This window comes from Podarcis melisellensis, assembly GCF_964234715.1.
Source record: "Podarcis melisellensis genome assembly, chromosome: 14".
NCBI classification, from domain to species: Eukaryota; Metazoa; Chordata; class Lepidosauria; order Squamata; family Lacertidae; genus Podarcis; species Podarcis melisellensis.
This window is the reverse complement of record NC_138546.1, coordinates 28,384,494-28,397,338: the sequence shown is the minus strand read 5'-3', so window position 1 is coordinate 28,397,338 and position 12,845 is coordinate 28,384,494. Positions and strand designations below refer to the sequence as shown.

Sequence of the window (12,845 nt, the reverse complement as noted above, 5' to 3'; positions counted from 1 at the left end):
CCCATTGCACTAGCAGGACTTCGTTACAATGGCTCCCATGAGTACACCTGAGTCATTTACAAGGCTGATCGCCAAAGAATTGATACTTTTTAATTATGGTGCTGGAGGAGACTCTTGAGAGTCCCATGGACTGCAAGAAGATCAAACTTATCCATTCTTAAGGAAATCCGCCCTGAGTGCTCACTGGAAGGACAGATCCTGAAGCTGAGGCTCCAATACTTTGGCCACCTCATGAGAAGAGAAGACTCCCTGGAAAAGACCCTGATGTTGGGAAAGATGGAGGGCACAACGAGAAGGGGACGATAGAGGACGAGATGGTTGGATAGTGTTCTCGAAGCTACCAGCATGAGTTTGACCAAACTGCGGGAAGCAGTGGAAGACAGGAGTGCCTGTCGTGCTCTGGTCCATGGGGTCACGAAGAGTTGGACACGACTAAACGACTAAACAACAACAACAAATACTAGCATGAGCACCTTGACTTGGACCCAGAAATAAACTGGCAACAAATTTTTCTGTCATCTCTTTCTCTGCAGCATGAACCTGCAAGGAGTTGCAGTACAAAAAACCTGGAGGGTACCAGTTTGGGGGAAATTGCATTAATCTATGCTGGAAGCTGCAATGAATGGCACTGGTTTTTGCAGAACTGTTTTCCAACAGGGGTTTAATGGTTTGCTTCCCAACTGTGGGTCAAATTGACCTCCCTTCCCTGCACTTTGAGGTAATAAGTGTCCTTGTGGCCGACTTTCTCTGAATCCGGGCCTCTTATCTCGCCAGGGAAAGCAAAAAAAGACCAAAGAACCACATTTTCATGCCGTAGTACAGAGTGGTATTTGTGTGGTGGAAATAGCAGGCCTGGGTGAGCCTAGTGTGAAAATTACTGGTCAGTGGGTTTCGGTTTCTATGGAAATAACAGGCAACAATACAGAGAGAAATAACAGAGCTGGAGGGATAAACCCTGTAGCTTCATATAATCTCCTTAACGTGATATAACGGTGTTAAGTATATTAACAGATGTGTATGAGCTTCAAGAAAATAATAATAATAATTGTTGTCATGATCCAAAGCTCCTCCGGGGTCCTGTTGGGCCTACAAGCATGTGGAGTTTCCTCTGAGGTACAGAAGACATTGACTGAAAACATAAGTTCTGTCAGCCATATAGTGAAATGCTACTAAATTAAAGGGCTTCTGAGCATGTAGAGAGTGCCTACCCTGTACAGTGGTACCTTGGGTTAAGAACTTAATTCGTTCCGGAGGTCCGTTCTTAACCTGGAACTGTTCTTAATCTGAAGCACCACTTTAGCTAATGGGGCCTCCCACTGTGCCGCCGCATGATTTCTGTTCTCATCCTGAAGCAAAGTTCTTAACCCAAGGTACTATTTCCAGGTTAGCAGAGTCTGTAACCTGAAGCATCTGTAACCTGAAGGGTATGTAACCCGAGGTACCACTGTACCCACAAGGGTTATCACAGCCAGCTCTTACACTCATGGTTTTGCTGCTGGGGGTGAGGCAGACTGAGCTTTAAGGCCAGAAAATGGGTTTCGGGTAGGTCAGAGCTGCAAAGCTTAATAATAATAATAATAATAATAATAATAATAATAATAATAATAATAATAGGTTTATTAAAAACATACAGATAATAACAATAAAAACAGCACAACAGCAGCCCTTTCTTTAAAAGAAATCAGTTCCCAGAAGCCTGTTGGAAGAAGGAGGTATTCACCCGTTCCCTAGGACAAGGACCCTTGTACTAGCAGACAGAGAACACTGGACCCAGCCCATTCAGTCTGCTTGGCGTCCCCCACCCAGAGAATCTTAAGATCTACACATAGGCAATTTACCTGTTGTTGTTCTTTAGCTTAATGTGGTCCGTAGGTTCTAAAATCTGTCCGTTTTTCAGCCACGTTATCTGCGGAGGAGGTTCCCCCTGTGCCAAGCAGGTAAAGATGGCAGTGGTCCCCACGGGCCTGGAAATAGACTGCGGGTGCTGTACAAATTCTGCAGGAGCTGCAAAGACAAAGGAAAACATGGGTTCCATTTCTCTCATCTATCTATATCTATCTATCTGTCATCTGTCTATCTATATAATCTATATCTATCATCTATCTACCTATCTATCTATCTATCTATCTATCTATCTATCTATCTATCTATCTATCTATTATCTATCTATCTATCTATCTATCTATCTATATCTATCTATCTATCTATCTATCTATCTATCTATCTATCTATCTATATCTATCTAGGGGTGGGGTAGGCAGAAAACTAAGCTTATTGCTTATCTGTGCTAGACCTAGATAAATGAATGGGAGCTGCTGGAACTGGCATCACCATGATGCCCAAGAAGATGCCATGTCCTAAGTGCCCTGGGAGGGGCCTGCATTGGTCTCCCTTTATGAAGAACATTGTGCCTTCAAATACACACACATAGAAAGCTGCATAAAGAGCTAGAGGGTTATATAGCTGGACTGGCACATCATGACTTCCAGCCAGTCTTGGCTCTGCCACCAATGACCTGGAGCACTCAGTGGGGAAATAGACAGTGGCCACACACAAAAAACAGTGTGTTCTTGTGATGGCTGATTTTGAGAAGCGTTCCCCTTTTTTTCTATTGCAACCCATTTTCACCATTTGTGGGAAAGCATTGTATGAACAAAATTACCAATGAATGAATGGCATGATCTGGAAAGGAATGCCCAGTCCTGTAATCCCCAGAGCAGAAGGAAGTGAATTTAGAACCAGCACCATCCCTCCTATTAACTCAGGCAGGGAGTGATGTAGGGGGTCCAGCTAGTGGTGTGCAGAAAAGGGAATTTCAGCAGGTAGAGTTAGTTGTGCAAAGTACACCTCTCAAAAAACAACAACAACCCCTTCTTCTACCCAGCTACTAAAGGCTCAGGAGCCTTGCCTTCTTTTACATTTGGCCTCCCTAGAGGGCTCACAGCACTGTAGACAAAAAGGGGCAACTGGGAAACAAGAGGAAGGTATCAGCATACTTGTGGAGGACCAGCATTTCTGCCCACCCCCTTCTGTTTTGGTCAGAGGATGCTGGTGCCCATCTGGATATTCACCAGCCTGTCCGGTCTCTTATGACACCAAATGGCTAATTGGAAACAACAGAAAGGATGGGTGGCTGGGAGGGATCCCTGTTTCTTTGCAATCTGTTCTCCTTTCTCCCTGCCTCAAAAAGAAACACCCTCTTCATTTTGTCGTTGAATGCCTTAAGTTGTTAACCATTCTCCTATACGGAGCTTGTTAATTTGCGACAAGGGATGAAAATGAGACTCCCAACATCTGAGGTCAGAGAACCGAGAGGAATATAGGAAACTTGTCTGCTGCAGGGATCAAAGGAAGGAGATCAAAAGGACTCTCTGAGAGGGTCAGAGAAGGGAGACAGAAGAAGCTGGTTTAACATTTAGTACAGGGAGATGATCCTGTCCCCCCCCCCAGCCCCAACTGAACTTGATTATAATACCACTGTGTTAAGTTGGCTTAAAAGATAATGATTGCTGGGAATAAATAAGCATTTCCAAGGTGCTTTAACAATCAAACCTTCCCTGGGAACTCTGGACATTGTAGCTCTGAGCGGGCAATAGAGGATTCCAAACCACTCTCAGCACCCTTGGCAAACTACATCTCCCAGGATTCTTTGCAGGGAGCCATGACGGCTTAAAGTGGTATCATAGCACTTTAAATGTATGGTATAGTTGTGGCCTTAGTTGGATGGGCAAGATTCAAATGGAATGAATGAATGAATGAATGAATGAATGAATGAATAAACTCCTTTGCCAGGCTAGTTGTATGCTACTGTCAAAAGAACAGTTCTGTATACTTTAGGAAAGAATGCCAATTTTGCAAAGGAAGCACCTAAGCTTACTGAAAATGTAGAAGGAGTCTGGTATCATTTGATGCAAGGAAGAGAATGAGTGGATCATAATAAGTAGTTAACTGGAATGAGCGATTTTCACAATGTGGGCACAGAAAGTAGCAGCTACTGCAACAGGGACAGGGGAGGGATTCTTTGTTTGAGACCCCCAGCCCTTCTTAGGAACATGGAAGTATGTGCCACACGTAGCTCAGGACTGCCCACACTGACTGGCAGTGACTCTCTGAGGTTTTTCAGGTAGGGTACATTTCAAGCCTTAACTGGAGACGATAGGAATTGAACCTGAGACCTCCTGCATGCAAGGCCCTTCTCCCCTTTCTTTCCTCACTCCCACTTCTCTGCAATCCTGAGGCTTTTGCATTACGCCAGCAGCTTCTGAATATGTTCCAGACACTCCCTGATTTACAGCTCCAAACCTTCAACCGGCCCACTTGCGGCATGAGTTATTAACAAGCGTTTTGTTTAACACCTTTTGCTTTCAGGATGTCGTTTGTGTCTACCTGAGAATGTAGTGTGTGAGCTGACGAAAACCAGCAGATGGGTATGCCCCAGACCCTGTGGTGCCTTCAAATCAGCAGCCCACTCACTGCTGCAGAAATAAATTATTCTGAGTGTCTGGGAAAGGGTGAAGGAGGAGGAGGACATCCTAAAATCAAGGCTGCTGAACGGGTCATCCTCTGTCAGCAGCAGCCGTTCCTCCTCCTCACACTCTGCTTCTTTCGTTGCATAATGGCTCCTCCAGCCCAACTGCTTTAAGAGCTGTGTTGCAGAGGATGGCCGACCTTTCGCTCACCTGGTCAACTGCAACGAGCAAGACTGCAGCTACACACACACACAAACACATCTAAAACACATGCCTTCCCTCAAAGGCTCTTGGGAACTGTAGCTATCACAGACCCACAATTCCCAGCCCCTCAACAAACTACAGCTCCCAGGATTCTTTGCAGGAAGCCATGTGCTTTAAATGTATGGTGTGCATGCAGCTTAACTCTCCAAGGGACGTGGGGAGCTGCCTCATATTATGTCACCCCATGCAAGCTCAGGCTTGTCTACATAGGGCATGAGGAACCTCAAGCCCAGGGACTGGATGTACCCTCCAAGTCTCTCCATCTCTGTTTTGCACCCTCTCCTTGAGTGTCTTTGCCTGGTTGGAATTTTGTCCTAGAATTTTTGCGATGCCTTACCCTTCCCTAGATGGGAGGATAGAGCTTTCAAAGAGGACAAATCCATGTGGAACAAGCCGATCAATGGCTACTAACCACAATGGCTAGGCTTACCTCTACTTCAGAGGCAACATGCAGGTGGGCAGAGTGCTGTTGCACCCATTTCCAACTCACGAGCTTCCCAAGGGCATCTGGTCTGCCGCTGCGAGAGCAGGATCCTGGCCTAGATGGGCCACCGGCCAGCTCCACCAGGGCTGTTCTTAGAGGTGTGTGCAAATATGAATGGAAACCAGCCTACCATACAAAGGTGAAATTGACAGGAATTGCTCCATCCAATTTTGGCTCTGGCCTCACCCACCGCTGGCATGTGGGCCCCAGAAGGTTGCCCAGGTGGAAATGCAGCCCTCGGGTCAAATTGTTTTTGTTTACTTCTATATGGGGTTCCAGCACCTCTCAGATGGGTGCCATTGCTATAATAAGAGAACTATGGGAGGCATTCATGGTGAGTTACAGCACCTCTTTTTCTAGAAAAATAGAACTGCTTATATATTAAATTTGTATCCTCTCTTCCTCCCAAGGGAATTTGGTTCAACAGTGGATCCACAGTGGCAGCATCTCTCCTGGCTTGTAGAGAAGGGTTGTTCCCAGCCCGGCCAGGCTTTCTGCACATGTCATGTGCTCTCTGTTTGTTCCTATGCTTGTTTTCTTTCTAGGCCGCAACTGACTTGGGGATGGTTGTTTGGAGAAATCATTTGCGAACGCACGCAGGAGGGCACCAAGTTACTGGTGCCCAAGGAAGTGGGTCTTTCGGGCCAATGGGTCTGGCTATAACGGGGGCTATAACAATGTCGTTTGGAGGCAAGGATGTTAGCAGAAAGAGATCTCCTTCCCCATTGCCCCCAAGGGGGGGAAAAACCTCTTGCCTGGCCATCCCTGTGAAAATGGCCAATTAGGCCGCTCAGGTGGGAGAGAGATAATTTGAGATTCAGAGGCTCATCAAACCGAGCCCTTAACGAGGGGAGCTGATGAGAATGCGGGCTGCTGGAAACGGGCTACTTCAAAGGCGAAGCCGAGGGCTCGTAATCAGGGAAAGGATTAACAGCATTCAAACTCTGTGCTGCCAGCTGTGTTGCTCCCCTTTTCTCTCCCCACCCCCTCAAACCCTGGAAAAGGCGTTCTCTGTGCAAAAACTTCACCATGGAGACTGGACGCACAGCAAACATTTGAGAAAGTCCTTTTGGAGCAGCAATGGCCAAGGTCATTAAAAATGGCTTTTCAGGTCTGCCGTTAGGAGGATTTTGCCTTCGGTGGGGTGGGGGGGGGAGAAAAGCCCTCCCATTTCCCTGGTGCACAGGCCACACAGCAGAGGGGTTTAGTCTCAGGACTGCAGCTACAGGAGCGCATGGAACTGAGCTCTCTCACTAAGTTTTCAGCTTCCTTTTCTTCTTTTTCCTTTCCCCAAAACAAAAGGAAAAAAGTAAGCTTCTAGCCCCTTTACATAGGGAGAAGGAAGGAGGTAAGGGCAGACAGCATTAAGAATATAAGAAAAGGCCCATCTAGTCCAGCCTCCTGTTCTCACAGTGGTCAGTAAGACCTGCAAGCAGGATTTGAGCACTGGAGCATATTCCCCCCGCTGAGGTTTCCAGAAACTGGTATTCAGAAACATTACTGGCTCTAAATGTGGAGGTAAAGAACAGTCACCATGGCCAGTAGCCGTTGGTACCTTTCTCCTCCATGAATTTGTCTAATCTGAGTTCATCTGAGATTCTGTCCTGAATCTTCCAACATTCGACTCAGCCCCTGACTGAGTTCTAGCATTATGAGAGAGGGAGAAAAACTGTTCTATCTCTGCTTTCTTCATGCCATGCAAGATTTTTTAAAACAAACAAACTGCCATGCCTCATTTGCCTTTTCTTGAACCTAAAAAGTACCAAATGCTGCAAGCTTTCTTCATAGCGATATCGTTCCCTCACCCCCAATCATTTGGGTTGTCCTTTTCTGTCCAATTGCTCTGCAGAACATCAACCTCAGTGCTCTCTGGTCAAAGAGGACAGAACAATGCCAGACTGCTGAAGGTATTTGGCCAAGTCAAATCTTGTAGTTTAAGGGATGGGGCAAGAGGCCCAGCTCTTGGTCCTGAAATTGCAGTCAGTGCCGAATGCTGCAACACGATTGCTGACAAAAGTGAGGCCCTGTCAGTGTGTTAGACTTCTGTTCAGAGAGTTGCACTGCCCACTGATTTGTTACTAGGTGTAATTCAAGGTGCTACTCTTAGTATATAACAGCTTGGGAACAGTTTGCTTGAAGGATCGCCTTGCCCACTTAACTGTTTTGGTCTGTGAAACAGGCATTTTTCAAGTGCCACATGTTTGCTCTTGCACTTGCAAGCAAGCAATCTTTCACTGTGGCACGCCATGAATGTTGGAACTCCCTGCCCATTTACATTGAAGGGAGGCACATTTTCAACACCTGCCACGAACATTTCTTTAAAGCAAGCCTACCCAGACATGTAAATTAGGCATGAATTTTACTGTGTAGTTTTATTTTATAATGTAGGTTTTAAAACTGATTTTATTTTGAAAAATAAATAAATCTTAGGCTAAGGTTTTTTACTGGCTATTTTTATAAGTAATTTTAATTGTGTGCAAAACTACTTAGAGGTTTTGAGGATTAATAAGTGGTACATAAATGATCTTTTCAACAAAACAAAAATCATAAATACATTTAGGCTCCTTCATGAGTCCCTTGTTACTATCCCCACATTTTCAGCTGCAACCCTGTTTAGGTGATCAGAAGAGGAAATTTCCAGGACACAGTTATACTATTTTTAAAAATGAAAACTCCATTCGTGATAAGGAAGTAGACACTGGACATTTCCTCATGTGATGGCAGAAACACTCTTAACTTGAAATGCGCTACTTGTAAAATGTTGCTAATGAAGTATAGGAAGTGAAAGAAACCATTTTTTAAAAAGGGAGTGTACATGCTAGTCAATGTCACTCTTCTGTTCTAGTTGAAGGAAATCCAAGGGCACCACTCACTTGTGAAAACAGCCATTTGGTGTCTTAGCAATTGAGGGATCTTGACCCTGACTGGCTTACCTTGCACCACCAACCTTCCTTGGGCTGTCCGCCTCACCCTCGTGCCGGGTTTATTGGCTGCACACACATATATCCCAGAATGCTGCACAGTGAGGTCAGAGATCATCAGGTTTCCTGTCCCAAGGACCTGAATTCCTTCAACGCCAATCGGTCGGCCATCTGGGTTGGAGAAACACAAGAGCAAATTATACTCTGGGTCTGTCTAATATTTATGGTGTGAAGGAGCCTGGAACACTCTCTCTCTCTCTCTCTCTCTCTCTCTCTCTCTCTCTCTCTCTCTCTCTCTCTCTCTCTTAATCTAGCAAGCACTGTTCCCCCTAGAACAACCAGGCTCACTCTAAGGGACCAGAAATGGGATGAGGAGATATGCTTCTCTTATGCCAAACTCAAACTCTTTTTTGAGGCAGCCCTGAACAAATTTTAGCTTTCAACTTCAGTTGTGGTTTTTTAAAATCATTAATAAATTTTATTCTAATGCCACATGAACAACAAGATAAAAGTGCACAATAAGTTATACTGTTGAGATTTGAGAATCACTCATATGTACAAATCTCAGCAAGTACCGTATTTTTCGCTCTAAAACACGCACCCGACCATAACACGCACGTAGTTTTTAGAGGAGGAAAATTCATAGGCATGCCACCCGTAGGCATTCCCTCCATAACACGCACAGACATTTCCCCTTACTTTCTAGGAGGAAAAAAGTGAGTGTTATGGTGCAAAAAATACGGTATGTAACATTCTTCCTGATTCAAGATAAATAAACAAATATAATACAGGCACAAACTTAAGTTCCAATAAATACTAAACCCACTCCACCCCCTTTTGCCCCGCCCTCATTCCACCCCCTTTTCTCGCCACTTCCAGGTTGCCGCGATCCGCACATGCGCGGTTGCACATCCATTGGACGCACATAAATTGGTCATTGCCTGTATTTTAAAGGTGTAGTTATATGCCCAGGTTTACCGTGACCACTGAATTTGGTCACACTGGATGCTTTTACCTATTATTAGAACAATGTGAGGATGAGCACTTCTATATTGCTTATTAATACAACATAAAAAACCCCCACAATTTATATGGCTAGTTTTATATACTGGCTGGTTTTATATACTCTTGGAGATTTTTCTTTCATATTAAACTAATATAAATGTGGTTCCTGGGAGGTTGCCCATGGGGGACTGCACCCCTCAGGCTGGAAAAAAAAGAAGGCCTTTCGCTGAAACCTAACTACTGGTTCCATTTCTATTAAGTTCTTTTTGCAATTCATACCATCCTTCAAAAATGCTGTCCATTTAATAATTACAATCTGCCTCTCACAACTTTTGCAGCAGTTCCTTCTCTCAACTTCAGATATATACATAATAAATTTTTTTTAATGCAGTTGTAGAGAAAGAAGGTGTTTCACATTTGTATGGTGCAGCCAAGGTGGGAAAAGGTATTTAAAGCAAGCTGCATTGCTGTGGTCAGGGCAGCAAACCACAACAAACAGAGCACAGTGTGTGTGTGTGTGTGTGTGTGTGTGTGTGTGTGTGTGTGTGTGTTTAAAGCTTCTAGCTTGGCTATGGTTGACAGAGGCAGTGACCCCACTCTGCTCCAGCAGTCCTGGGATCAGCAGGGCCTCCATAGCTCACCAACCAGCCGTGAGGGATTAGAAGCTAGAATCTCATTAACTAGCAGAGAGAGCTTTAGCACTGAAAATGAAAGGGTGAATTCGCTCTCCTATGGAGAGCCAAGAAACATCTGATCTTGCTGGCTCCGAGGAACATGTTTATGCTATGTTTCAGGAACATGGCTTTCCTCAAAGAATCCTGGGACCTGTGGTTTATTGAGGGTGCTCAGAATTGTATGCATGTGTGAGTGGTAAACTGAATTTCCCAGGATTCCGTGGGGGAAGCAACGTGCTTTAAAAGTATTACGGGTACGCAGCCTGCATTTCAGGGACATAGAGACGCGGATGTCAGGAAACCACAAGAAACAGAAGACAAAAGCATTGCAGGGGGTTGAACTACATGACCCTCTGGGTCCCTTCCAACGCTACCAGCTTTACACGCAAAACTAGCAACTTCTTCCAGCTCACAAGGGTCTTCATACCCTCAAACCAAATCCCTACCTAGTAGCAACTACAATATGCTGTATGTACCGTATTTTTCGTTGTATAAGACTCACCAGACCATAAGATGCACCTAGTTTTTAGAGGAGAAAAACAAGAAAAAAAATATTCTGAATCCCAGAAGCCAGAACAGCAAGAGGGATCTGGCTTCTGGGATAGCCTCTTGCTGTCCTGGCTTATGGGATAGCCGCACGCAGCCTCTCCCGGGCAGGGGGATGAAGGCTCCCCCTGCCCAGAAGAGGCTGAGCAGGGCTAAGGCAGAAGCTAGGACAGCAAGCGGGATCGCTGCTCAGCGATCCCGATTGCTGTCCTGGCTTATGGGATAGCCACTCGCAGCCTCTCCTGGGCAGCAGTAGGAAGGCTCCCCCAAGAGCCGCACTCCCTTTAAAGAGCGCGCGGAGCATGTGTGCGGCTCTTGGGGGCTTTCCCCCAAGAAGGGCACTCCCTCCTCGGGGAAAAGCCCCCCAAGAGCCGCACACACGCTCCGCGCGCTCTTTAAAGGGAGCGCTGAGCAAAGCCTCCTGCCTGCATTCACTCCATAAGATGCACACACATTTCCCCTTACTTTTTAGGAGGGGAAAAGTGCGTCTTATAGAGCAAAAAATACGGTAACTTTGCCCGCACTGAAGTAATAGCAATGCTCTCCTTTCCTATGTATGGATTCTGACACGAGGGTAACCTCTGGTCACTTACCAAGTCGACTCCAGGAGACGATAGGCCTGGGGTTTCCGGTTGCAATGCATTCCAGGATGGCAGTCTGGTGCACAGTTAAGGTCAGGTTCTCTGGTCCCACGAGAATCATGGGATCCTTGTACACGGGAGAATGAGAACCTGTGCATGGCAGACCAAGCATTAACATGAGACATTCTGAAATCGAGAAGGTGCATCTGTATGTGTATATATACACCTCACTGCTGGGGCGGGTGCTCAAAGTGTAAGGTTTCAGAAGTGTTGTGTCACGTCAAGGCTAGAGCAGAGCATCAGCTCAGCGGTAAAGGATCTGCTTTGCGTGCAGAAGGTCCCAGGTTCAATCCCCAAGTAGGGATGGGAGAGTTCCCTGCCTGAAACCATAGCGTGCTTCTGCCGGTCATTGTAGGCACAGTACTGAATGAGCTGAGCCAATGGCCTGACTCAATGGCAGGCAGTTCCTAGTGTTCGTATGAGAAGGCAGCCATGACCCAAACCTGCCTGCCTTCCCTACTCATTGCAGAGGCTGAAATGCTGCAGGGAGAAGGTTCTCTTGACCAGGAAAGAACACAAGGGACTGACTCCTGGAATTTATACCAGGCTTGGCCAATCAGGAAGCTTTGTGCTGCCTGCCAGTCACAGGAGCAGATGCTGCATCATGCTATTCCCTTCTACAGCTGAAGGGGGCGCTTCTAGGCAACCTGTTCATTGAGCAGGGAAATTAGACAACACTGTTGGTTTGCAGGGAAATTAGACAACGCTGGCTATTTAATGATTCTGATTTGTTTGTGGGGAGGTTACACAACCTTGCATCAAAGCAAGTGTAATTCCACAATTTTCAATGAACTGCCCTGTTGCTTTTGTTGCACAAGACCTCCCAGTCAAATATAATTGGGCAACCTGAATTTGCTGGGATGCAATTCGATGTCACCCTAAAACAGCAATGATCTGGAAGCTGAAACACCTACAACACCCTAGTTCACTAGGCTTGGCTCCCTTGTGCAGATGTCCACAAGAGTTCCAAGGTAAAGCCACGAGGTGTGACTGGTTTATTATACAATCTTTTAAAAGAGTCAGTGTGGCATAATAATGGTTAGTGTTGGACTGGGATGTGGGGAGAGCAGGGTTCGAATCCTCACTCAGCCATGAAGCTCACTGAGTGACTCTGGGCCACTCAACATCCCATCTCTTAGCCTAACCTACCTTATAGGGTTGTTAAGGTGATGAAATGGGAAGGAAGAACCATGTAACCACCTTTTAGATCCTTGGAAGACAAAGGTGGTGTTCAAATGCAATAAGGAAGGAAGGAAGGAAGGAAGGAAGGAAGGAAGGAAGGAAGGAAGGAAGGAAGGAAGGAAGGAAGGAAGGGAGGAAGGAAGGAAGGAAGGAAGGGACGCGGGTGGTGCTGTGGGTTAAACCACAGAGCCTAGGACTTGCCGATCAGAAGGTCAGCAGTTCGAATCCCCGCAACAGGGTGAGCTCCCGTTGCTTGATCCCTGCTCCTGCCAACCTAGCAGTTCGAAAGCACGTCAAGTGCAAGTAGATAAATAGGTACCGCTCCGGCGGGAAGGTAAACGGCATTTCCGTGCACTGCTCTGGTTTGCCAGAAGTGGCTTAGTCATGCTGGCCACATGACCCGGAAGCTGTACGCTGGCTCCCTCAGCCAGTAAAGCGAGATGAGCGCGCAACCCCAGAGTCGGTCACGACTGGACCTAATGGTCAGGGGTCCCTTTACCTTTATCGTAAGTAAGTAAGTAAGTAAGTAAATCAGTCTTCCTATGCCCTCTAAATCCTACACTGCAATCCTATACTGAGTCAGACCAACTAGCTCAGCCCTGACTGATAGCAGCTGTCCAAGGATTCAGATAAGACTTTTTTCCAACCCCTATCTGGAG

At 46.0% G+C, this 12,845-nt stretch overlaps 1 protein-coding gene across 1 annotated transcript in view; it reads right to left on the bottom strand.

The window, feature by feature from the left end:
• Positions 1-12,845, bottom strand: part of IGDCC3 (immunoglobulin superfamily DCC subclass member 3) — a 104,934-nt gene that overhangs the window by 21,963 nt on the left and 70,126 nt on the right. The window contains exons 5-7 of the mRNA XM_081888520.1: positions 10,957-11,094; positions 8,151-8,309; positions 1,839-2,004 (exon numbers count right to left, since the gene is read on the bottom strand). Of these exons, the coding sequence (XP_081744646.1) occupies positions 1,839-2,004; positions 8,151-8,309; positions 10,957-11,094 (463 nt within the window). The remainder of the gene's footprint in view (positions 1-1,838; positions 2,005-8,150; positions 8,310-10,956; positions 11,095-12,845) is intronic.